Genomic DNA, 16,993 nt, shown 5'->3' with positions numbered 1-16,993 from the left:
GTTGATTCTCCTTCCTATTTTAAGTAGCACGTATTCCGTGCATGCGTGCGTGCGTGTGTGTGTGCACATCCATGTACACACCCACATCCCAGGTGCATCAGATAGAATGAAGATGAATTTGAAAATTATTTTTAAATAATGCATAGCCCGGACACCTTCATCCCCATCCTTGTCAGATTTCAAGCCTTGGACGTGCTGCTGAGCTGAACTACAGACTTCCGGGTGGCTCCAACTTTGGGAGGTATCACGGCTCATTGAGAATTGACCAGATTCTGAGGATGGGGGTTCTGTGGGCTTCTCTGGGTTTCTACTCCATCCCTTTATGGTATTGAGTACATAGGGCCAGGCCCACTCCAAGCTGGTCGCAGTGATTCATTAAGGGACCAGCACCTGAAATCATTGGGACTCGGAAGTTCAGGCATCATTTATGTTGCAAGGAGAGATTTTTTTTTCTTTCCCTCTCCCCCAGGGTATGAAATATAACGAGGCTAGCTTGAAGATGAAGCAGGCAAACAGAAGAGGACAGAACTGAATCAGAAAAAAGTTGAGCCATAATTCTACTGACTTTGCAAATCTCTGGATCATGCCCTGCCTGATGGCAACCCCATTTTTCTCTTCTTCCTCTTTCCCCAGCCCCACAGATACTCCTAAGCCACTATAAACTGGGGTGTCTTACTTGCAACAAAAGGCACCTTGATCACTGCTCTCCCCCTCCTTCTCACTGACGTTGTGTTCTGCCCGATTCTGTGGCTGTTATATATGTGCATACACGGACACATTTCCAAGTCTTAAGGCCTCTTTGTGATTCACACATACCTGAGGCCACGTCTCTCAGCACCACTGAAAATGACTCCCCCCTCACAAACAGCAGTAGAAGGGTTTCCTCAGTTCCACACCCTACGTCTCAAGTTGCTGTTTCTCTGTGGATCACTTTTGTTGTTAGGCTGCAGTGCTGGGGATTGAACCCGTCCGTGGCCTTGTGCATTCTAGGCACGCAATGATCAATGATGCTTTCAAAATGCCTGACCGCCTCCCACCCTGGTAAGTCTGAGGCTGTGGCTCCCAGGACAGCCGGCCTGCTTTCAGCCTGACACCTGCGGGGCAGCGCTGTCCAGAGGACAGCGAGCCTGGGAAGACGTGTGAAGGAACTCTCCAACAGGCCTGTCCTTATTTATTAGACTCCAGATACATGGCACCAGGGTGGAACCAGGATGGAAGCAACTAGGGTGTATGATTTACAGGGGTCCATGGGGGACACATACAGGGTGAATACATACAGAGGGCAACATGGCAACGAGGGACTGCCATTTAAAAATATACACATTTCAAGAAGCCATTCCAGTTGTATTATCATCACAAAATAAAGCCATCTTTCCACATAGTGCTTTTCTTTGGTGCTGTTCTGTGGGCACGGACACAGCCTGGGCCCTTTGGTCTGTCGCAATGGCCTTCGTCTGTCACTTCTGTCTGGCCTGGGGAGGAGTCTGGAACGGTGTCCTAGCACAGACAGGCACCCTGTTCCTCTCAGCCCCTGCCACCACCTCCTAACCCTTCTCCACAAGTCTCTTACTCAAACTGAGGCCTCGGAAAATTGTCAAAGTGTCTACATGCAGACACTGGAGACGCTATCACACACATACACACACGACAAAGCCATCTGGAGCAGGAGGAACGGGGACAAGGGAACCAAACAAAACCCAGCCGGCACCACTTTCTCCGTGGTTGGATTTTATTTCTTGGTTTGTTTCAAATGACCTGTATCACGAGTATACAACTGAGAAGGGATATGTCCGCTTTACAGATTATCCAGAAATGGCAGATTAGAGGGGCAAACTCGGGTTCTGTTGTTTGGGAGTGCAGGGCATTCACTCTCCTCCCGCCCACATTCCCATTAGGTCAGCGCCCTGCCCTCCCCTGGGAGGTCCCCATCTGGCTTTCCAGAGAAGTGGGCCCCTACCCCTCTGCTCCAGACGCCCTGCACACCCAGCAAGCCTGAACCAGGGCCCGGGTGTGGGGTACCATCACCCGAGCTGCAGCTCTCCTTTTGCATGTCCCTGCAGTTCCATCTCAGAGAACCAAGCCCTCTCTGGAGAAGGTTCAAACTTGGGAACCTGGGGAAATAAGAGCCAGGGAGGCAGAGCTGCCAAGGGCAGGGCCCACATGCTGTCCCCAAGAGATAGGCAGCAAGTGCCAGCTGTGCACAAGCCCCTCCAGGTGCTGACAGGTAACACTTGAGCACAAAGTGACACCATACAGCTGTGTGCCCACTGATGAAATGCCACCCTCACCTCTCCTGGTGGCAGTGATGCTGGATGACAACGAACACACCCCAACATCTCACCAGCATCCTTCAGATCAGGCCCTCAGGATTGCTAGACTTGAGGTTTAGCCTGGGTTTCTTAAGGTCCAGAAGATACCTTTTTATGATGAACTTGTGTGACCACCGGATCAGAAAAAGGGGGCAGCGTGGAGAGCTAGGGGATCAGGCACTGGTGCTCCAGTGTGGACTCCCTGTGTGACCGTGACTCAGACCTAACTTCCCACAGGTGAGGGGGAGAAGATCTCTCAGAATCCTTACTACTTTCTACATGACGACATGGGCATATGGTCTGCAGTGGCTGGGTCTGGTCATCCTCCCTTCTGCCTCGAAGACCTCAGAAAATCCCAGCCCAGGAGCTCAGGCCTAGTGGTCTCAGGGTGTTAGGCCAGGGAGGTGAGACCAGCAGAACTGCCGCCAACGGAAAAGCCTTCGAGGAGCCTGATGCCCCAGTGCTAGCTGAGAGCTGCCAGTCTCTCCTGGTGAGGGAAGGCTGGGCAAGCAGAGTGTGGGCTGGGGACCCAAGCCCAGATGTTCTGATGTTTCCAAAGGTGGCAGGGACAGTCCCCATCACAGACTGAACCCCTCGATCCCTGGGGGTTCTCCGTGCTGCCAGCCCGTGAGCACCAACGGGAGGTTCAGAGTTGGCCCCAGCATGGGTGAGAATGGCTTCTCAGTCACCCACAGCAGCAAGGCGAGCAACTGTCCCATGCATCTGGCTGAGGGGTTTCCCGGGACAGAGTGCTGTGCGAAAACTTGAAAGTCTTTGGCAGAACCGGCTGGTGATGACCCTACAGAGCAGCAACACTGTGGGGACCCCGCCAGGGCTGGCCCAGAGCGCCCTCTGCCTGAGGGATGCAGGCCACCCTCCTACGGTAGGTGTGCCTTGCTTCTATGGGTTGCAGGGGGAATCTCTCCTTGCTTCCTTCCTTCCCACTGTCAGCTGCCCCCACCCCACCAAGGGCACTGGATACCACTGACCTAGAGGTCAAGGACCAGGCAGGGTGGACTCCTGGTCCCCTCTGCAGAGTTCACCTGCACCCCACTGTGGCTGGGTCTCTCTATCCTGCTGGGACTCTTCCAGGACTGCTGGCCTCAAGCAAGAATCCCCATGTATCCCTGGAGGGGGTTGAGCCCTGAACTTCCCTCAGGCCCCAGGTTTTGTGGGGAGCAGACTGGACCGACTCTTCTCTAAGCCAGCACATCCCTGTCTCCAGGCCTGGACACTGTAGCTGACCGATGCCCCAGGCTGAGTAAGCCCTGAGGTGGGGGAGGAGAGGAGAGAACAGGTAGGCACTGGCGCACCAACGGGAGGTGATCGGGAAGCACCAAGGGGTGGGTGCCCAGGGAAAAGCAGCTCTAGCTGCTGCTCCCTAAGGTGCACCGGGCTGGGAGCTGAGCACGTGTGGGGCTCAGAAGGGATGGATCCGTGCGGACTGTGGGAGGTATGGGGTCTCCTGAGGGGTCCCACAGGACCTCAGGGCAGACAGGACCCCTGGAAGAGGCAGCTGGTGACCCCTAAGAACCTGGTACCCGAGGGAGTTCCCAGAATCCCGAGTGTCAAACCGCCCACCCAGGCTCAGACCAGAGTGCGTCTGGAAGTACACACGATGCCTCTTGGTGGTCTGGTGGGGAGAGGGGAGCTTCTTCCAGTGGTCTCCAGTGTCAAAGGGAGTCAGCCCTGGCCCAGGCCTCAGGGCTGCCTGTGGAGAAGGAAAAATGTACCAAAGAAAAAGCAGGTGACAGATGAGGCCACGCCCTGCCCCCGAGTCTGCACACACAACCCAGAGGCAGGAAGTCCCTTGCCGGAGGTCGAGGCTGGAGGCAGGGAGTCTCCACACTGGTGCGTCCATCTGTCGGTCCGTGTGCCAGGCAGTCAGACCTTGGCCTCCAGCATCTCCAGGAAGAGTTTGTGCATGGGCACCTTGCCCTGCAGCTTGACGCTGTAGAAGTGCTGCACGGCCTTGGCGGCCGTCTGCCGCAGCAGGGGCAGCGTCAGCAGCAGCTTGCCCGTCCTCCGCGGCTCCTCATGGCGCTGGCTCAGCTCGTAGTCCTGCAGCGCCTCGTGCAGCAGGTCCTGCAGCTTCTGCACGGCCTCCAGGTCCTCGATGTACATGGAATCTGCAGGCGCAAGGCAGGCATCAGTACTGACCCGCAAGCAAGCGGGGCCACCTCTTATCCCTCACTTTACAGAGCAGAGCCAGGCTCAGGGAGAGCAGAGAGGCCGAAGACAGAACTGGGGCTCAGACCCAGGGGAGGACACACATCTGCGGAGGACACGTCTCAAGAGTCACCAAGAGGAGGCGGCGCAGATGTCGAGGGGCTGAACCTGGGTGGACCTCACAGTGGACTCTGGAGTGTGACTTATGCAAGTTAACTTCTCTGTGCCTCACTTTCCTTATCTGTGAACCTACTTCAATGGCTCCTTACACAGCTAAGGGTTTAGAAGAAGTGCATGCCGAGGGGAAGGCTCGCTCCCACCACCATCAGGCTACAGAGATCACTCTCTCCGCAGCCCCCCACTGCTGCCAGGTACCACTCCTCCAGGCTGTGCTGCCCTCACACAGTTCTGGTTACGGACAAGGAAAGGGGCTGAGCTCTCTGCCGGGGCACCCCGAGGTGGGGGGCACAGGGCACGGTGGTGGACAGAGCTGTTGGGCCTCCTCTAAGATCTTAGGGACAGGGTAGGGTAGAGCAAGCACTTGCCCAGCACATGTGAGGTCCTGGGTTTGATCCCCAGTAGTGCATCAATATATGTATTGGGGAGGGCTCTGAACTCAGGCCGTGGGTGGGTCTGAAGGAAATTTACCGAAATCTCAGCAGAGCAGGAAGGTGACCACTGGGGCACAGGTTGTGTATGAGCCAAAGCGAAGAGGATCTCCAGGATGCCACTCCCCGGGGGAAACTAAGCAGACTTCTTCCTTTCCTGAAGGACCAGGGTCCATCCTGAACTGCAACCCCAAGGCTTGCCAGAGGTAACAGGGGAGGGGCAGCAAGTCATCAGGAAGGCTGCACAAATTGCATGAATTCCCAAAACAGAAAGACTGGCTTAGGGGTGCCTCTTGGTTAGCTGAGATCAGACTGCCAAGGGGAGCTGCACTAACTGGCTGACCCCAGGAACCCCTGACCTTCTCTGGGTCTACACTAGGCCCGTACCTCCCGAGGTCCTGCCTCTTCCTCTTGAGTAGGGAATGGCAGAACAAGGTAGAAAAGCATTTAGAGATGCTGTGTGACTTTAGCCAAGTTACTTAGTCTTTCTGAGACTGCTTCCTCATCTGTAAAATGCAGCAAATACAAATGCATACTTACAAAGGTGGTGGTGAAGGTTAATGAAACAACACATTCCTGGGCACTTGGTAAATACCCAGTAACATTACCTAGTGTTAATTATTGTAGGGACTCAGTCTGGGGGTGATGCCCTTGCATGACTGGGGTGGTACTCGTCCCCTACCTCTGATTTTTTTTTAACTGCCTGCTGCCAAGCTAGTGAGGACTCCTCCTTTGCCAACTGAGATGAAATATGGCTCCCTTCCTATACACAGCCATGTACCGTGTGTGCTCAAAATGCGGCTGTCTCTGCCAGTCTGGGCCCCAGCCGTGCACGCAGCTCCCCTTCCCCCGCATCACCCACCCCCATTCTCCCCAAGGAGGCCAGAATTGGCAGGTGCCTTCGACCAAAAGTGAAATAAAATAACATTGCAAGATTAATTTCTTCACGATCCATCAGCAAGTCTGTATTGATGGCATTGATAAACTGTTAATTACAAAATCAATAGCTATGAATTTTTTCTGTTGTCAGACGGGTCTGGAGATGGTTGGGATGCAGGGTGAATGGTGCTCGGTCGGTCAACAGGCTCCCAAGAGGTGAGGTCCAGGGCCACGGTCCGTCTCAGAGGAGTCTGCCCCTCTGCCTTGAGTTCCAAGCCACTGAACTCACGCTGTCACCTCATCCACTCAGCCTCAGCAGTGGCATCGACAGTGGTCCCTGCTGCTGCCACCACAGCCTCTCAGTGGTCTGGGACACCCCTCTTCCAGCCGACACACTCTCTCCCCACTGGCGGCCTGGCTCACTCCCTGCCCCAAGTCTAGGGACAGGTCTCAGGCCCAGAACCTCTGCTGATTCTGTGCTGCCCGCCCCACTCCCACCCTGACCTTCCCAGCCTCCCCACCCTGCTCTTCTAACCAGCCCCCCAGTCCTGCCTCTAGCTGAGTGCTCAGGGGCCACCGCTACACAGCTCCCCTCCCTCTCCCGGGCCTGCTCAGTCCTCCTGCATTTTAGGATGCTCCCTCCCAGCTGAAGGCTCGGCCGGAAGCTCTCTACACCTGCTCTCTCCTGGGGGGCGGGGCAGGTGGGGGAGCGGCACCTACTTCTGCTGCAGCTGTGTCCATGTTTTCGCCCCAGGGCAGGGGCCCATCTACTGCCCCCCTCAGGCTGCCCATAACAGTTCCGTCAGAGCTGAGCAGAAGCTCAAAGAACAAGGAGAGCGTCTGGGCCAGGCACTACCCCCAGTGCTTCTGGTGTAGCACTGCATATTTGTCTTTGTAATGAGCTGTTATTCTCCTTATTTCAAAGATGAGACACTGATGCTCAGGGAGGTCAGGCTGCTTGACACTTAGCAAGCAGGAGGCAGAGGCAGGATTTGAACCCGGATCTGGCTGACGATGAAGTCAATGCTTTAAACCTCTACAGGGTGGCTAAAGTGCTTCCCTCTGCAGACGTGAAGCACAGGCCGGTGACACTCCTGGTGTCACGGGGGAGAAATGGCATTATAAGTTGTCAAAACCCATAGATGGGTACAACAACTGAGCAAGCCCTAATGGAAACTATGCACTTTAGTTAAGAATAACACATCCATATCAGCTCTCTAATTCACAAATTACTAATGCAAGATGTTGAGAGGAAACTACACTGGAGATGGGGTGAAAAATGGAATTCTACACACTGTCTGTTGTTACTCTGTTAATCTAGAACTATACTTAAACACAGCATGAGTTTTCCCCAACAAATACGTTACAGCTTTGGAATCTGAAAGTACAATTGATCTCTCCGAAAGTATGCGGAGTTTTATTATTCTGCATTTATTTATTATTAAATAAAAGCAACTGAACAAAACAAAATGTTTCCCTGTGTTGGGTTAGATCCCTCAGGAGCAGAGCCTGAGACAGAGACTGGAGTCCAGGGCCGAGGCAGGCTGTGTGTTCAGCAGTAAGGAAGTGGGGAGCCGGAGAGCTCAGGGAAGGTGAGGCCTGCGCCGTGGAGGGCTCTGCTCTAGACGCTGTTCCTCCACTGGCTGACATAGCTAAGAGGCGAGTCAGGTGAAGGGACAGCAGCAAAACTCAGAAGCTGGGGGTGGGAGCATGAACTGGTAAAGCACTCAGTGAGGCATCCATGTGTCCCCTGCATGCACCATGAAGCCGTGTTAGGGTGACTGGCTGTCCTGGTTTGCCAGGTACTGCAGGGCTTCCTGGCACTGTTAGTAAAAGGTGGGCAGTGTGGAGCAAAGCAGCTGGTCATCCTGTGTGTGTCTCTTCTGTCTGCTAAAACTTTGTTTCCTTGAACGTCCATAACCACAGTACGTCAGCACTTCCTCTGGGCCAGGCACTGGGCTAAGGATGTCCCCTTTTGCTGTCTTTAATACTCACAGAAGTACCTGAGGAAGGTACGCGGAGCATCCCCACCTCACACACACACACACACACACACACGCACACACACACACACATGCACGCACGCACGCACACACACGCACGAGGGTACTAAGTTGACCGAGATCTTGGCGCTAGCATCAGAGACAGAATTTGAACTTGGATCTGTCCGACCCCAAACCTAGGCGAGTCTCTCCCACCTGAGTGCACTCCTGACCCGTGCTCTCGGATAGGGACCCTGTGTTTCTCCTGCACCCGCAGCACTCAGCCCAGAACCCCATATGGCGTGGAGGCTCTCTGTGCGGGCACAGATGACATTACAGCTCACCCAGTTCCTAGCCCCACACCCCAGACAATGCAGCTGGAGGTTGGTGGATATTGAACAAATGGAGTGAACCCTCCTTTTTAATGCCATACTAAACCATTCATTTGGGAACCCATCATCCATTTTCTTATGCCCAGACAATCTGGTTGAAGATGCAGGGGGTAGGGATAAGCTTGGGTTCATTTTGGAATTTGATGCAAAATTTTTACTGTGACCCCAGACGTTTCTTCACCTTCTCCCAGTCTCAGTTTCCACACCCCCAGAGATGTCCCTGGACCACCCGAAGCTTTTCCCCTACCTTCTTCCTGCAGGCCCCACTCTGCCCTTACCTGAGTTGGCGAGAGCGAGGGCCTTGAGTGTCACAAATTCCTCCTTCTCCACCTTGAGCTTCTTGTACCTGCGCACCAGCTGCAGGATGGCGCGGTAGAGCTCCAGCAGCCCAGCCAGGCGAGAGTGCTCCTCGTCCATGATGTAGTCCTCGGCGTACACCAGCTTGTCATCGTAGGGCAGGGAGCGGTACACGATGCCCAGGATAAGGATCTCCATCCAGGCGCTCTGCAGCAGGCTCATCTGGTCCCCCAGCGAGAGATTCGAGAAGCCTGTGGGAGAGGAGGGACAAGAAGGGCAGCAGCAGTCAGGAGGATTGACCGGGGCCTCCCTGGAGGCCGGGAGTAGGCTGCGTTCCTGGCATCTCCAGATCCTTCTGGGTAGGGGCATCGCTGCGGAGCTGCTAAACTACTGCTCTCCCTCGGAGGATGAGTCAGACTTGGAATTCGTGGAAAAGGCTTACCTAATAAGGGTTCAGTCAATGTTGACAGTTGTTATCATCATTGTGATTGTTAGTTCTAGGGTATTTTTCAAATGTCTGGAGAGGTTTCGTGATTAATTAAATGCATCTGTAATTTAAGAGTTACTGAATTCATAGTTGAATCAGGAGGTGGCTGTAAAGGGTCCCTTCTACTCTGGGACTTTCCAGGATCCTCTCTCCTTCAAATCAGGTGGTGGGGTCGCTTCGTGCTTTAAAATGACACCTGGTCCTCTCTGAGAAGTCTCAGCTGTTGAGACCCATAGCCATCCAGGAAGGACTCAGCTGTTCCCAGCCATCTGCAGAAGCCAGGGCCCACCGGGAGACCAGGCCACTTTCTCTCAGGGCAGCCTTTCCCCAGAGAAGTCAGACACTCTCCACCTCCAGCCATCGCTCTCCCTTAATGATGACCCAGGAGCTGTTTGGGGAGCTGGGAATCACTGGGGCGTCCCCTCCCTGCTTGTAGAAGGCTGGCTCCACAATGAAAGGAGACTGGAGGAAGCGAAGGAGCCAGAACTGTGACACTGACGCTTCAATACTCTGCAGACATTGCCTGGCTGGCCCTGAGCCCCGATACCCCATGTGCTAGCTGCACCGGACCTTGTGGAAGCCGTGCAACTGCTGCAAACCTCAGCCTTCTCATCCACGAAATAGGCACAACATTACAGGCAAAGAAAGCAACTGTGCAGCTGCTGAGATGATTATGCAGGTGATCACAAATGAAGATGCCACACTGGAATTGCCTTGTATGTGGTCTTAACTTAGTACTTAACTTGTTTCACAAGAGGATAGGAGAGAGAAAGTAAGTTGACTGATTTTCAAACATCGTAACCACTAAATGCATGGCAGTGACTTCACTGGGGCCTCAACTGAAGACAGAGTGATTGATTCCAACACTAGTCATGCCAGATTTATCAAAAGGAGGAAGAGTAGCCACAGAGACATCTGCACCATGCATGAGGAACTGAAAAGAGATGTTTCCAGGGTGATTCTGCTCCTGGAGAGACTCCTTAGAACCCTGCCTGCCTGCTTGCCGCTCACTGATTTAAGGGTGAGGTGAAAATGAACACAGGGTGCATATACAGTAGCATTCAGCAGTGCTCCCAGCACACACTGGCGCCAGGGTGTGGGCAAGGCTCAGGTGGTCGTCACTATGCTGCCGCTGGCATTGCTCACTCCCCTTAGGCCCTGCTTAGAAGCTCAGGGGCCCCAGCTCCTGCATGGCCCATCTCTTTGGGGCTTCTACAGCCCGTGCCCCTTTTAGCTGCCGTCCCGTCTCTCGCTGTTTTCTGTTCAGTACAGCACTCCAGCCTACCATTGTGCTCCTGGGGCAGACCACCCTTATCCTCTGCCTTCCTAATGCAGCCACCACGGTGCTGGTCCCATCTGTTCAACATGGGCCATGGCTCTCTGCCTACCGCTGGAATCTGGGGGAGAGGCTGGGATACAGGGGTCAGCTGTGTGTGTGCTGCTGTCCATATTCCTAGCATAGGAGAGGGTGCACAGCCGTCCAGGGGAGCTGGGGGAGCCGGAGGTAATAAAAGATAGATAGAAATGGACATCCAATTTCCCTTATCAGGTCTCTGAGTTGGAGAGAGGCCTTGGGCGACATTAATTAACAGATACCAATCAGCCAGAATGGGAGGATGGGGGGTGCTGGACCACACAGGAGGGGGTGTGAAAGCAGACAGACTGAAAGGGAAGATGGAGGAGGAAGGCAGAGGTGGTAAAATTAACAGACAACTGAACCAAGAGATGCCAGAGAGGGAGGGTGAGGCAGGAAATGCAGGAGAAAAGATCTCAGTGAGGTGAGCCATACAGGTACAATCCTTACAAGGATAAAACCAGAACATTCCGCCCCTGTGGTCAGTCAACACATATTTACTGAGCACCTACTTATTGCCAGGTCCATGCAAGCACTGGGGACACATGCTGTGTTTAAGCAGAACTGTTCCCTGCCTTCAAGAGTTCATGGTGAATAATAGGCCCTGTGTCACCAAGTGTCCTGTGAGCAGGAAGTTCTGATGGTAAGAAGAGCCACAGTGAATGGAAGGCTCTCAGGACATGCAAAGGCAATGTCCCCAAAGGAGTCAGAAGGCCTTGCAGAGGGGCGCGTGAGGGGCTGAGCTCTGAAGCAGGCAGACGAGGGCACCGCTGGCTATGAGGCACCCACTGCCAGCCCTAGCCCTGAGCTCCCACAGGGAGCATGGAGGCCAGGCTGTACCCAAGAGGGGTCCAACAAGGGCTCACAGCAGAGGAGAAAACGGACAAATACCAAAGGCCTGGACTGTGCCTGGCAGAAAGCACACCCAAACACTTCTTAGAGCCCCTTAGGTGCCTGGGCTCCAGTCCAGGTTTGGCTGCCTCTGCCCATGATCGTGTTGGAGTGAGGGATCTGCTGTGGTGGTGGCGATGGCTATGCTCCCACGGGAGGCTGGTTCAGCCCCTCTGCCAGGCTGGTTTGAGCACAGGGCTCGGCCCCAGGTCCTCTCTACCTTCCTACCAAAGTACTGGAAAGAGCTCTGAAAACCCAAACGTATACCCTAACACGATGATCTGCACACACAGGCTGCTTTGCTTTGTGCAAGGAGGTGGAGGGTGTGTTTGCCATCTGTGCCATACACTGAAATAACTCCAATGTTTTCTAATGTGTGAAAAGGACCACTAGAAAAAATATCGAGAAACAAACGTGGCTCCTGCTAGGAGGGCCCAGGAGGAGACAGGGATGAAGGTGAGCTATCTGTGTACACATTTCTGTTGACTTTTGGCTTTTGGATCCTGTCAATGCCTTAGATGTTTAAAACTAAGTCATAACCATAAACCTCCAATTTATTAGTAAAGCCACTGCTAGGAACGGCTTGCAGAAAGAAATATATGCAAAAGATAAATATAAAAGGCTGGAGTTAGATCACTGTTTGAAATGACCCAAAGCAGAAAATAACCTAAACGTAACTTGGGTGATAGGAGTAATTATTACATAAATGCAACTTTCAGCTAAACAAACAGCGCACGAGAAATGGCCAGAAAAAATGAAGGAGAACGTTTTGTGGCGAACGAAGACATTCAGCAGCAGGAGGGCGCTGGCCTTAGGAGCAGATTCCAGGGCCAGGCTGTCAGAATCCTCATTCTGTGGACCACTTGAGATGACCCAGGGCAGAGCCACAACCCCAGCCTCGGTTTCCCCATCTGTACCATGGGGACAATGACAGCACTCTCCTCGTGGGGCTGTTCGTGCTACATGAGCCCCCGTGTGGAACACTTCAAACTCCGCCTAGCGCACAGAACACAGTACCACTTTATCTAATTAAGAGGAAACGGGGATGTTGAGCAGTGGTTGTGGCAGTGCGTGTCTGTAATCCTAGCACTCACTCAGGAGGCAGAGGCAGGAGAATCACCATGAGTTCCAAGCCTGGGCTACACAGTGAGTTCAAGGCACACTTGAAGTACACAGCGAGACCTGGTCTCAAAAAAAGCCACAAACATGGTGGTTGTACAGGTGCAGAAAATTCCCAGAAGGCCGATCAGAGGTGGAATTTCAAAGACTGAATTTCCAACGTCTGCCACCTCTGCCTGGTATCTTCACTAGAAGCATCCTATTTTTTTAATTTAAAAACCAAACAAAGGGGCCGAGGCCGAGGCACTCCTCCCTGCCCTTCAGGAAAGCACCATCCACTCCCACTGGACGGCCGCTCCTTCGCAGAGTAGTTAGGGATCTGAACCAGCAGGCCCCTGGGTGGGCAGAACTGACCTGAGTGGCACTGCCCATGCCAAGGTCCTGGCTCCCAGGCTTCTCACCCGGAGCTCTGTGCCCCAGGGAAATTGCTTTACCTGCCTGGCAGATGTAACAACACTCGGGCCCTACCCCAGTCCCCAACCCCCAGTGATCTAGCACAACAAGCTCCTAGAATTGAAGAAGAAAGAAGCAGCAGCAGCACGTAATTTGTGGCAAGTGAAGTTCATAATCTGTTAATTCATGACCATCCGCACGGACCTGGAGGACCATTAGAGAGGTAATAAAGGGAGACGTAATTACAGGGTCTGGGGCCACTTCAGACACCACAGCTGCTCTCACTCACTGGCTCATCTTTCATCCAGCCAGACGGCGGCTACCTGGGAGCAAGTTCCCCAGGGGACCCTTGGCAAGGAGGCCTCTGGGGATGCCCTGCAGGTGGGGCCTAGGCTGGGCAGGAGTGGCGACGACTCCCCACATAGGTTTTCCTGGCCAGACGGGCAGGTATCCAGCTAATACTGAGCAGAGGCTGAAGTTCACCAAGGGTTTCCCTGCCTGTTAGAGGCTGCTGGCTCTCACTCTAATCTCTTGCTCACAGGACATATTAGACAGATGCTCTGAAACTTGGACTTGCCCTCCAGAAAAATCCAACTCAAGGTAAAAATCTTGGTTTGGAGTAAGGTGACAAATGGACCCAAGCAATGGTTGTTTTACAGAGCAATCACCACGGGCCACACCAAGATCCATGGAACTCACCCTAGTTCTAAGAGGTTCCCTAAGATGGAAATTAATCTATGGTTGCCGTTTCACATTCTAAGGTTCTAGTTACCTCAGGTCAAACACAATCAGAAAATATTAAGTAGAAAATTCCAGAAACAATCCATAAATTTAAAATTGTGCAACCTTCTGAATGACGATGAAATCTCATGCTATGCTGTGTTCTGCCCAGGCCATGAATCATCTCTTTGTTCAGTGTATCCACATTGTATCTGCTACCCACCCATTGCTCATTTGGTAGCCACTCAGTGACCCGGTCAACTGTCACAGTATTACAGTACATGTGTTGCAGCAACCCTCGCTTCACTTAATAATGGACCCCAAACACAAAAGTAGGAGCCACCAGGGCAAAGACACGAAAGGATAGCTTGCTTCTGACACTATGTGGCCGTGTTGCAAGGCATACAGGAAAACATGATCTGTACAGAGGACTCAGGCATACAAACCTCTAGGTTTCAGGCACCTACCGGTGGTCTTGGAACATATCCTTCACAAATAAGGGGCACTCTGAATCGTGGGTCTCTGCCACAGCTCTTAGCAAGAAACCCTAACACACACACCTGAGTGCTTACTCTGTGAACATAAAGGCAAGCGTGTAGTATCTTCTGTACACCAGAGGCTGGATGCCACTGAAACGTTAAGACATGGTCCCTCTGTCTAAGGACAGTGGCCTCCTCAGAACTCTAATCCTAAACAGTGAAGTGGCCGGTCCTTCTTTCTGTCTGTCCCAGAACCAGAATGTTTAGGAGCCAGCCCAGGCCTCGGGTGAGCTCCCGCTCTGTGCTCCCTGCTAACCAGCCTTTTCCCTCTCTCGTCTTCTCCCAGGGCCGCTAAGCCTGTCTGTAGATGAGCTTGGCATGTACTGAGATGGGACTAAGTTGATTTGTTTAAAAACATGAGGCGTTTGATATGTCGTTGCTCTGAATATGAGGTTTATACACGGTGGCAGGAGATTTCATTAATTAATTTTACCTTAAACACTGGAAGGTCAGACCCAAATAATTTCAGCATGCAGATTTATGCAAAATAGGCAAATTACAATCCAAGACAGACAAAGGAATTCATCTTTGGATTAAGAGAAATGATGGTGGAAAAGTGGGCTTTTATCACTGGTAACAATGCCACACACGGCAACAGTCTCTGGCATTTATCAAGCGCCCAATGAGCAGGCTGCATCCACCCAGCAATCTCCCAGAGCTCTATTAGGAGTGCCACTTTACCAATGGAGACACTAAAGCTTAGAAAAATTAAGTATCTTGCACAAGGCCAGTAAGAACAGAGCAGGGAAGGGTGCCCAGGCTACCTGATTCCAAAGTCTACGTTCCCAGCATCCACTGTGCTCTGCCCCTTGGGCACAGGTAGGACAGGGGCAAAGAGATAGGGTCTCCTGGTCCTATCCCTTCCTTTGGAGATGTTACAAGGGCGGGGTGATGGAAGGAAGAAGCAGTGACCCTGGGGACCGCCAGGCGCCACTCCTGAGCCATCCCTAGGATGCAGTATCTACTCCACCGGAAATAGGAGAGTGAGCCAGGGCAGGCGTAGGTGTGCCCAATTTGGCCCTGGGTTAGTGGAGCAATCCAGGCTGAGGTGTCTTAGCAGAGGCCTGACCCCACATATGTGTGCTGAGCCAGCACTGGGCAGATTCAGAAACTACTGCGTGTGTAATCCCCAAGAGGCTGAGCTCCTTAGCGAGGGGCACACTGGCTGGGCCCCTGGCAAACCCACTTCCAAGTCAGAATACCCCGAGACCACCAGGAAGTCCCCTAGGCTTACTGCCAGGCAGGGGGCAGCCAGCAGCACTTCCAGACCACCCATTCTCTCTGCAAGGCCCTGTCCACAGGAAGGCTCCTTCCTGTAAATCGCACACACAAGGTGTCACACAGGACTTTTTAATTCAACTTAACCAACTGTGGGCTTTGGCATTTAACATCCAGGATACTTTTCATGCATGCTATATTTATCTTCCACAGCATGGCAAACAAAAACAGGATCTGCAGACCGAAACATAAACTGTCCCATGTCACAGAGAACTAGGGTTCATAGGGTTGGGGTTGAGGTGTCACTGCCATAAGAGTGACAGGATTGTCTCTACCACACTGAGCCAGGTTGTTGAAGCAAAGGGGAAAGATCCCTAAGGTGTGCATAGTTTAACAACCTGTAGGTATCTGTGTCTACAAAAATAAAGAAGGGCTCACAGCTTTACCCAGACCAAGAGAGACTAAGAGTGGGGTCTGGACCCACACGGAGTGTGGAGAAGCTCACATGCCCGGAAGCACACTGCATGTACTTCCAACAACAAAAATGCTGCTGCAATGGTGGAATCCAAATAAAGTGGCAGCTGCTGCAAGACAGCAGGCAGGGGTAATGCAATAGTGAGCAAGCAACTGCCCAGGGCTCCAAACAAAGCAGGTGCTCTTGTACTCCCAGTCTGGAAGTCAAGGGATCTGCCCAGGGTTACACAGCCAGGAAGCTGTAAACTCACAATTTGACTTCCATCTCGTTCCCAATTCCACGCTTCTCTGTGCCTTGCTCTAGATAATGAAAAAGAGCCAATCCCTTTTGCAAATTGTTTTCTAGCACAGTCCAATAAGGCCTACAGGAGAACCCTACCCTCTGTCCCTTAGGAAACTTGTTCTCATAGCGCCTTCCGAAATAAGAACTGGTTCGCTAGAGCCTGCAGCAGTTCATAAGCATTCCTGAGCCTTCCAAACACTCACTCTTCTTCAATCCTACAGGAGAGTCAAGGGTCCCAAGGAAGAGCAGGCTTTGAAGGATCTCATAGGCCACCTGGGTGCCATGCATCAGGGCCACAGCCATGGCAGACCTTGGGGAGTCTGGCTAACAGCTCATGGCCACACCTTCCCAGCCTCATGACTCACCTGGGATGTGCTTGGCCCAGCCAATGATGACCACGAGCTCCCGGTCCACCAGGTCACACAGGGTGGTCAGGGCCTTGATGTCCCCCTCAGGCATGCCAGCGGGAGGCATGGCATACAGCTTGTCTGGTTCAGCCACCAGTAGGTATGAGACAATCTTGGTCACTGCGATGACCAGAAAGAAAGGTAAATGCCTGAGAAAAAGAGGGATCAGGCAGTGTGGAGCCTGGGGTGGTCAGGAAGAAAACTCAGGCTCCTACCAGCCCCAGGAAGGTTCAATTCGGCCAGAATCTCCCTGCCCATGCAACGCCACGAAGTCACAGATGGCAGTGATTTGGGCTATTAGGCGATCCCATCCAAGAGAAGCTGCCCAAGGAATTTTCCTGAGAAACTTGCATAGTACCCTGGGGTCAGGGAGGAAGGGAGCTGCTGTTGGGCGGGGCCTGTGCTTCACACGGGGTCACAGCCTGTGCCATCCGTGTGGAGAGGCCTGAGTAAAGCTGGGTGACAATGCCAG

General features: G+C 52.9%; 1 protein-coding gene across 1 annotated transcript in view; it reads right to left on the bottom strand.

Annotated features, from left to right (window-relative positions):
- Positions 1–1,164: 1,164 nt before the first annotated feature.
- Esrrb (estrogen related receptor beta) overlaps positions 1,165–16,993 on the bottom strand; it is a 100,027-nt gene continuing 84,198 nt past the window's right edge. The window contains exons 5-7 of the mRNA XM_033766694.1: positions 16,480–16,641; positions 8,618–8,887; positions 1,165–4,438 (exon numbers count right to left, since the gene is read on the bottom strand). Of these exons, the coding sequence (XP_033622585.1) occupies positions 4,194–4,438; positions 8,618–8,887; positions 16,480–16,641 (677 nt within the window). The 3' untranslated portion in view covers positions 1,165–4,193. The remainder of the gene's footprint in view (positions 4,439–8,617; positions 8,888–16,479; positions 16,642–16,993) is intronic.

The sequence above is a fragment of the Fukomys damarensis genome, unplaced genomic scaffold (assembly GCF_012274545.1).
Source record: "Fukomys damarensis isolate Sample0158 unplaced genomic scaffold, DMR_v1.0_HiC HiC_scaffold_21, whole genome shotgun sequence".
Taxonomy (NCBI): domain Eukaryota; kingdom Metazoa; phylum Chordata; class Mammalia; order Rodentia; family Bathyergidae; genus Fukomys; species Fukomys damarensis.
Note: the sequence above shows the minus strand (reverse complement) of the source record. Positions and strands in the feature narration are given on the sequence as shown.